At 37.9% G+C, this 13,395-nt stretch overlaps 1 protein-coding gene across 1 annotated transcript in view; it reads left to right on the top strand.

Annotated features, from left to right (window-relative positions):
- Positions 1 to 2,660: 2,660 nt before the first annotated feature.
- Positions 2,661 to 13,395, top strand: part of LOC140341686 (receptor-interacting serine/threonine-protein kinase 3-like) — an 11,875-nt gene continuing 1,140 nt past the window's right edge. The window contains exons 1-4 of the mRNA XM_072427545.1: positions 2,661 to 2,845; positions 6,549 to 6,876; positions 8,743 to 8,882; positions 10,987 to 11,036. Of these exons, the coding sequence (XP_072283646.1) occupies positions 2,712 to 2,845; positions 6,549 to 6,876; positions 8,743 to 8,882; positions 10,987 to 11,036 (652 nt within the window). The 5' untranslated portion in view covers positions 2,661 to 2,711. The remainder of the gene's footprint in view (positions 2,846 to 6,548; positions 6,877 to 8,742; positions 8,883 to 10,986; positions 11,037 to 13,395) is intronic.

Here is a 13,395-nt window from a genome sequence, read left to right as displayed (position 1 = left end):
AGCTACTATCACTATGCTGAATTTTTTTTATGCCAGTAGGATATTCACTTTCATTTTCTAATGCACAACTGACTCAGCACACATGCAGGGCATATTTTTGTCCAAATTAGGACGTTACCTAAAAGATAAACCTTCAAAGACAACTTTTTAGTTCCCAATATGTTCAGCCAAACCATTTTTCAGTTTTTGACAGTAAAGTACAGATAAAACTCTATTGAAGCTTTAATTGTAGTGTGTAACCCCAATGGATAGACTTTGTCTCACTTCCTATCAGGTCTAATAGTGGGAAATGTCTACAACATAAACCTAAGCTACATACAGACAATAGACAAATATATATATATATATTTTTGTACTAAAACAAAACAACTACTGAATCTTTGGGAATGACTGCATAGTGAACACATAGTGAACACACTGAATACATAGATTCAGTAACTATATGATTGTTCGCACATCATGGCAGTCTACTGTACAAACTACAGATGTCAGAGTTGGAAATGGTAGGGGGTGAAAGTGTCACAGGCAACTGGCTTAAACAAGTGTGGAGCAATAACAGCAGATGTTGAGACAGTGTCAAAAATACATTTAGGTTAAAGATTTAAATATCTGAATGAATATTAATATAATGTTATTGGTAGCAATTGTTTTTAGGCAAAAAGGAATGTTTTGGCCAATCAGATAAAGAGTTTTTCGTCAGCAAAGAAATAGTTAACTGACATTACATAAAAAGTAGAACAAAAAAGTAAACTCACAATATGTCTTATTTTGTATATTCTAGCTGAAAAATTCCCCTCTATTTCCGGTAGAACTATGAGACAATGTATGTAAAGAGTGCCTACTACAGGTTGACAATCGAAAATCCGGCCATCGATAGTCTGGTCCCTTCAGTTTTCCGGCATGAATTTAGGATTGCATTTTATATACAGGGACTGTAGTACACTGTTTGTCCACTTATGTTTTGATGGCGCTGTTCTGCAGAAGCAGCTGTTAGGTCTTGCTTGCTACACTTAACCACCTGGGCGTTACACTGAGGTCTAGATTTCTGTTCCAAAAGCGTTACAAAAAAAAATCCGGAATTTTCTAAAATCCAGCACTCCTCAGGAGTGCCGGATTTTTGATTGTCAACCTATACTAACAAACAAAAGGAATAGCTGGAGGGTTGAGACCTGGACAAATATCAGTCTTTTGGTAAAGTTCAGATGGATTTTGAAGAAATTACTTTGGCTCTTTAGCACATTTTACTCTGGTGCCTGGTACTTCATATTTTACCTGGGGCCACTTGAACAACAAGCTGATATGACAGAAAAGGAAATCCATATATTGATGTTGTGATGTGATGCCTGGCATTCTCATGTATATTTGACATTACTATTGTTATGACCTTTCAATTTTTCAATCAATTGCTAAGTACCTTGATCTGTTGAAGCAGATGATGTTCTGTCAATTGCATTCATAGTGGTACTGGTAAATATTGTATCCATTGAAAGATCATTACTTGTAGTGGTACTGTATAACACTGTAGTATACACCTTTTATTTGGAGATAATCATACTTTCTTTTTTTTGTAATACAAGGTGCTCCATATATAGATCAGATTTTTAAATTTGATTTCAAATTGTCTTAACAGAAACATATATATTCTAGCTGAATCCTCCTCTATTTCTTGTAGAGGTTGGAGTCCCAACGGAACAGATCTGTATATAATACAGCATACAGTATACAAGCAAGTATAGGCATTGAACAACTAATAAATCTCTTCCTTAAAAAATAATTTTTGAAATAACTAAGCTTGGGAGGATACAATTGTTCCCCTTACTATAGGCAAAGTTAAGGAAGATCTCCACACTTTTGTTTTTACATTTTTATATACAAAAAGGCAGCAGTTATGTTGACTGGATCCCGGAATCTTTTTCTCAGAAGTGGTGTACAGGAAATAGTGTCTTCATTACAAAGAACTTTGTGAAACATTTAAAAAAATATATATCTATATATTATTGGTAAGGTAGTGACGCATACAAGGTGAATCGCTTTACCCTCATGCAGTGTTCTTTATAGTAATCCTGCAGCAAGCATGTTCTAAGAATGACTTCAGCCTTCATAGTTAATAGTTAAGTAGCACATTTAGGCCTATACATCTAATCTGGGGAACAGAAGGATTTAGGCTATGTATGTACATATGTAGATGCTGTCAGAGATAAACAATTATTATCTTCTCAGATGAAAATCTAGCATGAGTACAGAAGCCCTTCAAAATAATTTAGGGATCACTAAACAAATGACCGGGAAAAACCTCTGTCACTTCTTAAATCGTTCCTTATCTTTCCCCCTTCTCTCTCTATTGAAGGAATCAGCAATGTGTGCACTGTGCTCATTTATTTTACTTTCACTGGAAACAGTATCAAAAGATTTCCAGTAACAGAAATCTAGTGTGTTTACAGTAGCTGTACTTGTAGGACAAGTTTGAGCCATTCAGAAATTTCCTGGGCAGCAAAGGTCAAAGAAAACGCAAGGAAGAAAATTAGCTGCAGTTCTGTTTTTAGAAAGGTATAAAAGACCAGAAATAAAGTCCATGTGCAAAAGTGATGCAAGAGAAAAAAATCCTGTATACAGATATCATGACTTCCTGTTAGCTCAGCTCTCCACCCCCTAGGCAAGAAGTAAAACTCTGCCTCAGCTCAGTCATTCTGTGTTTTTAGCAAAACAGAAACATGCTACTTCTTCCTCCTGGAGATCTGGAGCTCCTGACACTGGTGGGAAGTGGAGGATTTGGGAATGTCTATAGAGGATGGAGTAAGGCACTGAATATGGAGGTAGCCCTGAAAGTGATACAAGGAGTCAACAGGTATGTACTAAATAGTACAATAGCAAACTTTAAATAAAACATTTCTTTAAAGCCCAACGCGAGTCAAAGTTTTCTATTTAGATTTAGAGACGGGGAAAGGTTATAACATCTGCATACCTCCCATCCTTAGGAGAGAGGGAAGAGGGCCAGCTTTTGTCATTTCAATAAAGTTGGCAAATGACCCCTATTTTGTTAAACTGACATGTTTTTTTTCTTCATCTACTTTTACTTCATACTATTTTTGTAAAATAAAAAATGGAATAACTTGGAGGCTAGATAAAAGTGCATCTTACGCCATAGAAAACAAAAGTATTCTTTAGGTGTTGGATATACAGTGATCCAGCAGTGCTAAACATTATTAGTGACACTACAAAAAAGATTTTACAAATAAACATTGATTATTAGAACAGCATATTTGAAAATGTTTTTCTATAGTACACCAAGAGAAGTTTGCGAATGCTGGTATTTATTATCCTAAGGTTCAAACATTCCTTTACATAGCATGATTTTGTGCGGCTCTTTGCAGTTGGCACCTTGCCAGCCACGCTGGTTCTTAAAGCATCAGTGTCTGCACATGTGACAGTTGGTGGCAATGGTACCAGTACCGCTCACTGCTGCTGCTGTTAATTCTCCATGGGGGTGCCACTGGGAGGCGCTACATGTAACGTCTCCCTGAAAGGCAGTGGTTCCTGCTGTGCGGAATTCAGCCTGCCAGTGTGAATCCAGCCTTAGTATACCCCAATTTTTCCCTCTGATCTAGACCACTTGGAGACTGATATAAATAGGGTTTTTTTTTAATACAGAGCTGATATGGCCATTTGCTCTCTCTTGCATTGTGTTGCATTAATTAATGCCCAGTCTTGGAGTATCAAGTGAAGACCTCCTGTGCTCAGTGTTGGAGGGAGCACAATCATACCACTGCTTTACCAGTCCAGGTAGCGTAAAAAGCAGTTGTATATGTTCCCATAACATATATTTGAGTGGAACAATAGCCTTTTTAATATTTTTTAAATCATGTAAGAGAGATCATTGTAAAGTTGTTAATTGAAATTAGTTTGCCTAGGTTTTAAACTTTACAGACTGGTGGTATTTTATTGATATCAAGTAACACATACTGTTTTTTTAAAAACGATAAGCTGATATGATACTGCTACTGAAATGTGATTACTGAAATTGTAATTTAGGAAGGTCTCTGCTGAAACATCACCAAATACCATTTGTAAAGGTATTAGCTCCTTTGTAGTATTATTTTACATAATAAATATTGACATATATTATAAATGATAACATGAATTATAGATGTCTTGCTTGAACTGTCATGTTGGGATTTTCCAGCTATATATTGAATGCACAAATGAATGACAGAGAGGTCACAGGGGTCAGACACTGTTGAGCAATGGAATCACTGAGTGGCTTTTCATAGACACAGGACTTTGGAAAACCCCAGCCAGGGAAATTCAAGAGGCTGAATACACAACCCTGTAGTGATTAGAGCTGGCCAGGAAGTTACACTGTGACAGATGGGGAAATAAACACTTTCATTTTAGAAACAGAAATACTTATGTATAAAGACTGCACATAGCTCACCAAAAATTTGCATTTTTTCTGTGATAATTTTTTGGGGGTATTTACATTAGCAGGAGTTTCCTTAGATCTGGATTTTTTAAACATTTTAAAGTATAATTACCAAGATATTGGCAAAACAAGAAAACAATGGCAGTACAAGATCTTGTTTGCATTAGTGCATTGCAGCAATGCTCATGACATGTTGTTGCTCTCAGACTCCATTCATTTTTATATCTATATAATGCACACCACAGATAATAAGTACCATTTAAATTTCTTAAAGACAGAATTGATTATGATTTTTAAGTGAAGCGATCCTTTAATTCCCACCGTGCGTATCCCAGGAGGTTCAGCGCTACCATTCAGTCTTTACCACCGTGGTGGTAATGACAAAAGGGGAGGGGCTTTGCCTTTTTCTTTAAAAAAAAAAAAAAAAAAGAAAAAACATTTATTTAAAGAATAACCAAACTAAAACAAAACAAAGGGTTATCTACCCTTCTAAATAAAGTAAAAATTGTGGTGATAGGTTTATTTTAGGGGGGCTATTTCAAGACCAGGGTCCCTAAATTGAATTTGCATATTGTGAAACCCTGGGGGCTACTTCCATGGAAATGAGCGTTATGGTATGGTCAATTGTCTGTGTTCTGTGGTGCCTCTAATATATATTTACTTGCTCACAAAACTTAAAGACTGCGTTCAAGTTGGTGGTGAGGTTGTATTGTGGTAGCCCCTTACTCACGCCCATGGAACCCAGGCTCAAGGGTGACCCTCAGTACCACTCACTGCTGCCTGGAGTCAAACCTTTAGATGCTGCGGTGCATGGTACTGAGCATCTGGTGGGGTGCCTGTTACAAATAGCTGGCCGCTTACCTTCTCTGAACTCCAATTTTACTTTACCAGTCGAGAAAAGGAAAATGTAAGAAAAGTGGGGGCTTTTTGTGGCTACCCCCCCTCACATATGTTCTTTGGACCCCAATAGTAAATAGGGAGCTGTAGGTATATTAAAATGTAGGTGCAAGTGTGGGACTATTGTGGCTAACTACACTTAAAACTTTATTGCTGCCGTGCCATCACATAACAGTGAGAGGACCGTCGGCCCTCCTTACACTGCTCTAAAGCTAGTAACAGTGAGACAGCAGTAGCGTAACTAGCGGTAGCACGGGCAACTCTCCTCACACTGCTTACACAGGAGCTGCTGGGAATGGAAGAACAATGTATGTAAGGCTTACACTTCTCTGCCATTCCTAGCAGCTCTGCCACCGTACAGCACACCAGCTCTCTAACACTACACTGCTATTTTCAGCTAGTGTGCTGACAGCAGGGAGAGCTGCTGAGAATAGCAGAGTAGTGTGAGCTGTACATGTATATACACAATGTAACATACAATATTTTACCTGGCCCTGCTGTCAGAAAGGTAGGGGACCACTGCACTAGATGGCAGCAGATAACTAAATACCTGTATTATATGTATGTGACATTTTTGTTTGGTGGTGTGCGGTGTGATTTTTCTAATGTAAAATATGTGCCAAGGCTCAAATAAGGTTGGGAAACACTGCTTTAAACTGATGAAGAGCACAAATCCCTCGAAAGCTTGCCTAAAAGACAGTCAATATGTGGGGCAGTGGTACAGCAACAGATTTGTATATTCTGAAAAGGGTGAAGGGTATATGCCAAGCATCCATTTACTACAGAAGATCTGGATGCACACCAGGAGAATGTGTACTGTATGATAAATCTGTTGGCGGTTGGAAAATACTAAGTGTTTATTGTTATTTTTTTAGTTTCGTTGGAGTTTCTCGTTAATTCGCTATATATTGGCTGTAAATTTTCATACCAAAATCATAAAAAATACTTTCCTCCTCCTCGATAAGGATGAATATTTTGTGCAAAAGTGAGAAAGAGAACATGCCTGCATGGATGTTGTGTTCAGAAAAAAGTGCTAGTTTTAAGAAGGAGGAAGGAACTTTAAAGTTGGGCTCAACTTTAAAGCTAGAACTGTTTCCTTTGCCTATAGCACTACATGGCAGCTTGGGATTCCATCAATTCAGATAGAATTCCTTAAAGCAATGTTTACCTCAGAGAGTAATACTTCTCCAGTAACAAGCTCACAAAAGCTTTGGGGTTCCTTATATTTCAGTTCAAATCTGAAAAGGGTGATGAAGAATTTAAACAAGGAACGAGATGTGATGCAAAAAGCAAGTAACCCTCATGTTCTCCGTCTCCTTGGGGTATATGAGAAGGTGGAAGACAAACTTGTAGAACATGGACTGGTCATGGAGTACATGCCCAATGGCTCTCTGCGCTCTCTTTTTGATGATATCCTAGATGTCCCATGGGCTTTAAGGTTTCAGATTCTTCATCAAATAGTCCTTGGAATGAATTACCTTCACAGCCTGGATCCTCCTATAATTCATCGGGATCTAAAACCCTGCAATGTTCTTTTAAATAAGTACTTAGACGTTCAGGTGAGTGACCGAACCATCATAAATAAATGATATGAGTATTAGGGTAGGATGAAGTTTAATCTAATAAAAGTTATGTAGAGGCATTTTGTTTTAGTCTTGAATAGGGTAAGAAAGAGTCAAAGGAATATTTGTATTTGGGAAACTATCTTCAAAATGAGAACCGTGGAACAGGTCCCACAACTTACTTCTTGTCCTGGTAAAAAGTATAAAACTTTGTATTATTGCTTACTTTCTGTCTTTACCAATACACATCAAGACATTCCAAACAACAAGTGAAAAAAATAGCACCAGAAGGCTAAGCTCTTTTAAACCTTTACGCTGCATTCTGCATTTAGCTACATATATTTGATGTTTTCAATATACTGTACATATCACCCTAAGCATAGAACCCTAAGCAGTGATATGTAGTGTTTTGGTGGGGTGGTGGGGATGGCCCATCCCACATGATCACTTTGTTCCTCGTTACTCGACCAACAAGCCCTCTGTTAAGGCGATTTCTTGCTGATTCTAGATCAGGTTCCCTCTCTGTCGTGGCCTTTGTTTTCAACACGTTGGGAGCAGTGAATAATACACACAGCTCAAGCATGTAGTTATATTACTTCTCAAATCTTTATTATCACATCACAGTTTATAAAGTCAGACAACAAGAGGGAAGGCACTTTAGGAGTTAGTCAATAACAAGAAACTTAATTAACAACTTCACTGAGCAAGATGTTTCAAGGTAAGAACCCTCAAGGTAAGGATGGAGCAAATATTGACCTACTGATAAGGAGGATATAACTAGTTATAGACACAACTCAAATATTTGCAAAATATAGCAAAAAACACAAAAACAACTTAACTTCAAGACTCAGCAAAATTACATTCCTTACGCCCTCAGTACTGAATTGTGGCTGGAAGAAGAGAAAACCATATGCTCCCCTAGAGCCAGTAGTAATGAGTATTTCACAGAGTACAGTACAGTACAAGAGCATATGAAATGTAGGTATCCTTAGCAGGGAAATGGCCTATGCAATAAATCTGTAATTATGCTTTAAACTGTCAAAAAGGATAGGTTTGCTTCGATGGTAAGCTATAATTTGAGCATGGGTTCACAGTCCACACTAGGTATTTTACACTATATAGGCAAAAGCATTTATTTATTTGCCTGTCCAACATCTAATTTTTCAACCAACAATATTAACGATATTGATTTTTTTTGTGCTGCCATGGCAGGATGCTAAAACACAGCTAACAAGATTGGCTTCTATTCAGCCACAGAAGCATTAGTAATGTTGGTAGCAACCATTCTAGTTTATCAATAAGATCATCAGTAAAGTTGAGGTCCAGAGTTTGTAAAGAGCAGTCAGGTTCTTTCACTCCCAACAAAATACCAGGGCAGATATTTAATAAAATTATTTGTTGAAAACATGCTATTTGCCAGTCACTGATGTCCAAGCAATTCTACTGCTAATAATAATTGGCTTTAGACAAATGGAAATGTATGCACCTATGACCAATGTATTAGAAGATAAGTATGCTTTTACACTCTAGATTTATTTTGGAGCAGCCAGCAAACTCCATGAGGGAGGAGTAGTTGAGATAAGTGTAAAAGTATACCTTCCCCATAAAGCACATATGACCCAGCAGGCAATGTCTAGCTAGAAATATTGAAAGATAATTTTTAAAAAGCTGGTCATACTTGCATATGTACAGTTAAGAAACACTGTAGAAGGAAGTATTTTGTGTAGCCATTTCCCTGCTTTGGAATGGAAAATTGAAACCCTTCTGTACCTACTATTCTTCAATATGAATTTATTTGAGGTTGCTCCTTCATGCTGGTATTTGACAACTAATATAGAAACAATTATGATTCTCCTTTACCAGATCACAGATTTCGGCTTGTCTAAGATTGTAGGGGCTACTACTTCTGCAGTTCCATCTTTTGCAGGGACCTTGTCCTACATGGCACCTGAAGCTCTAAATGATATTAACTATCAGCCTACAAAGGCCTATGATGTTTACAGGTAAGAAAAAGATGACTGTGACTATTATTTTTTTGTTTAAATAATGCAAATATACCGAACAATATAATGAACAACGACTGCTCTATGTACACACATGGTGCAAATTCCACAAAAAATACATATAAATATACATAAATGGGATTTCCCAATACATGCATGTCATATAATATACTACTAAACCGATCCACCAATTGGCAAGTTATGACACTTCATAGCAGAACTTGGAGCTGAGATTCTTTTCCCCAACCTTCCCATTGACCAGCAATGTCACCCATTGCAGTGATGGGTTAATTAAAGGTGAAAGAGGTGACAGGATATGAATTAGCTCCTCTCATTGCAAGGATGTGTTTACATTTTCACATTAGTGCACTCTGTGATTTGGGGCTCATAGGGCTCCCAGGTAGGCATATGTATATAGGGTCCTTCATTCCCTATGTGTAGTAACATTTTATACTGACTACTTTACACAGATTCCATCCAGCATGAACACTATATCTTCCATTTAAAGCTGAACTTTATATAAACATGTAAATACCCAGAATCAATACATATCTCTTTTTCCTGTAAAATTATTTTTATATCTGTTCATCCTCTACTGGTAATGATACTGGAGCAGATTGGTGGTGCTACTTCTCTTTTCACTCTCCTCTATTCTCTCCTCATGTTAGCCTAATTCAGCAACACTTATAGTGACTCTAGTGTCCTTCCTATCTATGTTAGATGGTTGTAGGACAATAAAATATGTCTTTTTAAAAGCATTTAGGCCTGTTTTAGACCTGTGGCAAACTACAATGTTGTACCTCGTGCTCATCAGTGCTCACACATGCTCCTATTTACCTGTATAGGAAGTGGTTGGGAACCACTTTGTACAAGATTTTACATATGGTTGCATTTTTTACATTGTTTTTTAGCAACATGAAGCATCCCCAGCATCCCTTCAGTCATATTCTGTCAATCTCTGCATCCCCAGCAAACTTTGTGCATCTGGAGGGTAATAAAGAGTATGTCTGCAGCCCAAGAGCAGACTACATCATGGTCATGATTTAGATGTTCTATTGGTTGCCATCTGTATTTAAGCCTCACTAATTCTTGGCTCTGGTTCCTGGATCCTCAACATGTTTCCCCTTATCTGGGCTTTCAATACTGCTATTGTGGAATTTGACAATGGCTTGACCTTGAACTCAACTTTGCATGTAATGTCTGCCTGCTAAGGCTATGTATACACTTGCAATTCTTCTCATACGATAATGCAATTAGCCTTTCCTACACTAAAGCCTTCTGAGCCCTGTCACCCCTAGTGGGGAGATGCTAGGGGCTGTGACCTGGTGACTTCCTTGCAGCAAAGTGGTTTGGAGGCCACTATGATCACTGTCCCATCAGTCTTTGTGGTGTACTCTGGTAATCACTTGTCACCTGCCAGGGGGTGGACTGTAACAGTTTAGATTGAATTATTAATCCTTTCCAGAGAACCTGTGTTTGAAGACCCATAAGTGGTACACTGGGGTACACTAGAAAAACAAGGAAATACATTCCAAATCCCCTCCCACAACCTCTTGAGTTACTGTAAGGGGAACAGTCATTACTAATGCCTTTCTACGCATGGCACCCCTCTTTCATTTATGGGAGGTTTAAAAATATTTCAAAAAAGCATTTACTGGTAAACATTGTAAAATCTGAAACTGCTGTCAAGGCATCAATAAGGGGAAGTGAAAGTAAAACAAGATACCACAGTACTGTGTACAAATCAAATAACCAGCTTTCAGGTAGGCCAAATAGATATTGACATCAGAACATATAATATGGACCTTCTGTATGTAGATACCGCCCCTCTTGGATCTAATCCCACTGTTATTATTAGTTGTTTCAGTTAGAGTTGATGGCTGCTAAATCGACCTTATAAGATTGCAGCAAGCAGCATTTCCACTTTTTCATAATTGAGTATTTGTTTCAAGAAAAAGGAAGAAGCTATGAACCCAGTGTTTCAGGAACAACTAGAAATAATACCTGTTAACTGGAAAAACATACATTTTGACATGGTGATGATTGTATGGTTATTTCACCATATTTTAGACACTGACTCTTTGCTATGTTTTTTGTGTTGTAGTTTTGGAATCTTAGTGTGGACAGTTTTTTCAGGTGAAGAGCCTTACCCTGGTAAGTATGTGTAAACTCTATTTGTTTCCTTTTTTGTCAAGCCTGATGCAAATTTATCTGCTCGTTTGGAATATTTTCTGTAATGTGCACTGAGCTGTGTATGCACAGTTCAGTGTATCATCTTGGCAAACCTGGCTGCCTTTAATGAACAAACTCCTAGGAGTTTAATCATTCCAGTGTTGCCAATCAAGAGGGCTGAAGATCCGAGATCAGAGGGGAACCTGTTTCAATGTTTGAATGATAACATTGGTGGGGGAATGACAAGATGTGAGTTTAGTTTGCAATAAAAAAACCTTCCTGTTCACATTTTCTTACTGGTAAGTTGACTTGTCCTGTAATGCTAAATAGGTTTCTCCAGCTTTTTGCTCATTAAAACAAAAAAAGATAAAACAAAAGAAAACTTACTTTTCCATGTGGTCCAGTGACATGTTGAATTCTGCTAATGCTCCTTATGACTCCCTGTGCCACCAAGCCCTGGGATCTTGTTCACTTTCACTTCCAATGCACAGTTATAATGTCTGTGGTATGTTACTGGTATTCATTAGAAATCTGTTTGAATTAGTATTAAAACATCGTCAACAGAACAAGTCCAGGTAAATATGGCTAACTACTATTAGCTAAATGATGCCCTGGATAAATGAAATCTTTCATAGACATACATTCCTATTAAACTTTTTCTAAAAGATAGAAGAAAGAGCCCTTAATCAGAGATTGAAAATGAAAGTTGTTCTTCTTTAAACACACTCCAATATGTTCACCCAGTAGGATGCAGGGCTGCTGTGCTATACTAGCAACCATAGAAATATTACAAGTTTAATAGGACACCTACCATATATACTCAAATTGCCTTTAGAAAAGTAATCATAAAAATAATTAGTGGATGATGAAGTTTGTTAGGATGGGTCACTTGCTCTTAAAATGGACATAAAGTGACACACCCACTATTCTAATGCCAAGTAACCACATGGTGTAGAGCCCACATTTCTAACCCTGAGGCGGTGCCTAGCCTTAATACATATGATACCCTGTGGGCCTTGCTGATCTCTTCTATTTCCTCTATCTATCCAAAGATACAGAGTGTTTTCTCCAAACCCCTACAGAAGACCAACTTGAGTGGATAACAGTATGATCTAGGTTTACCCAAGGATATAGTTGACAAACTTTATACAGGGTACCAAATGGTGAGGAAGAGCATGGCTAATAAGATGTTGAGGGAAACACAGTTTAAAATTTTGCATAGGGCATACAGGGTCTTTAAACCCTAGCTACACCCAACTCAGCATGGCCAACCTTGTTTTCCGAAATGCAGTGGTAGCCTTAGTACTCTGTTTTACTGCCTCTGGACATGACTGCACATTAAAGCCTATTGGAGACAAGTTTTGATGGTCATTTTTGATGTGGTGGGGGGAAAGTTGCCTGATGACCCTGTTCTCTGCCTATTTTGGTATTAGGGGGGAGAGTCACTACCCCTCACTGGGCACTCATGATCAGTGGGGCTGGATAAGTATCTTCCTGCTGGCCAGGAGAGCAATCATGCAGGAATGGCTCCAAACATGCCCACCTACCCTTCAGCAAATGATCACCTCTTTGAGAGCAACCTTAAGATGCTTAAAGCTGAAAGTATGGAAGATAAGCAAATCACTTGCTTTCTTGATTGCTATAATGATTTTATTTCCAGGGTTTCAAGTGCGGAAGAGAAATCCCGCATATTCGAAAGATTTAAGTACTCCACCTGGTCTATAATCAATGATATTTCAGAGCTTTACTCTTTTGGTACTGTGAGGGTTAATAGGTATTGATAGAAACTACAGATAAGATATTTTCATGTTTTATAATGTGTAAACACATGGGATGACCCCCTCCCTGTCCTTCCCATTCCTTTCTCTTACAACATCTTTTCACTCTTATTTATTTTTCTTTTATGTTTTTCCCTTGAGGTTTCTTATTTTGTATATCGAAGTTTTGAAAAGGGTTTGTATCTGTTTACTCGTCCCACTTTATTGTCCCATCCTCCTACTATGGAATGCGGATAGGCGAGTTTAGGAGCTTTAGTTTCACTTTAAACAATCATTTGTGCATTGTTGGCCACCAGTAGATGTGGGACATAGGACACATACTTTATACTTACATACTTGCATATTTACAAGAGTACACCATGCTATCTAATGGTGGCAAACAATATAGAATAAAGCTAAGTACACACTTCCAATTATTATCGTTTGTAAACGAACGATGAACGATCCTGCACGATATCTGCGAACGATCCTATAGCACCGATCCTGTACATACAGATAACGACACGATTGTTCAAAGATATTGTACACACGTATATATACACACAGTATATATGAATATATAT

This window comes from Pyxicephalus adspersus, chromosome 12 (genome assembly GCF_032062135.1).
Source record: "Pyxicephalus adspersus chromosome 12, UCB_Pads_2.0, whole genome shotgun sequence".
In the NCBI taxonomy this organism is placed as follows: Eukaryota; Metazoa; Chordata; class Amphibia; order Anura; family Pyxicephalidae; genus Pyxicephalus; species Pyxicephalus adspersus.
This window is presented reverse-complemented; position numbering and strand designations above follow the sequence as displayed.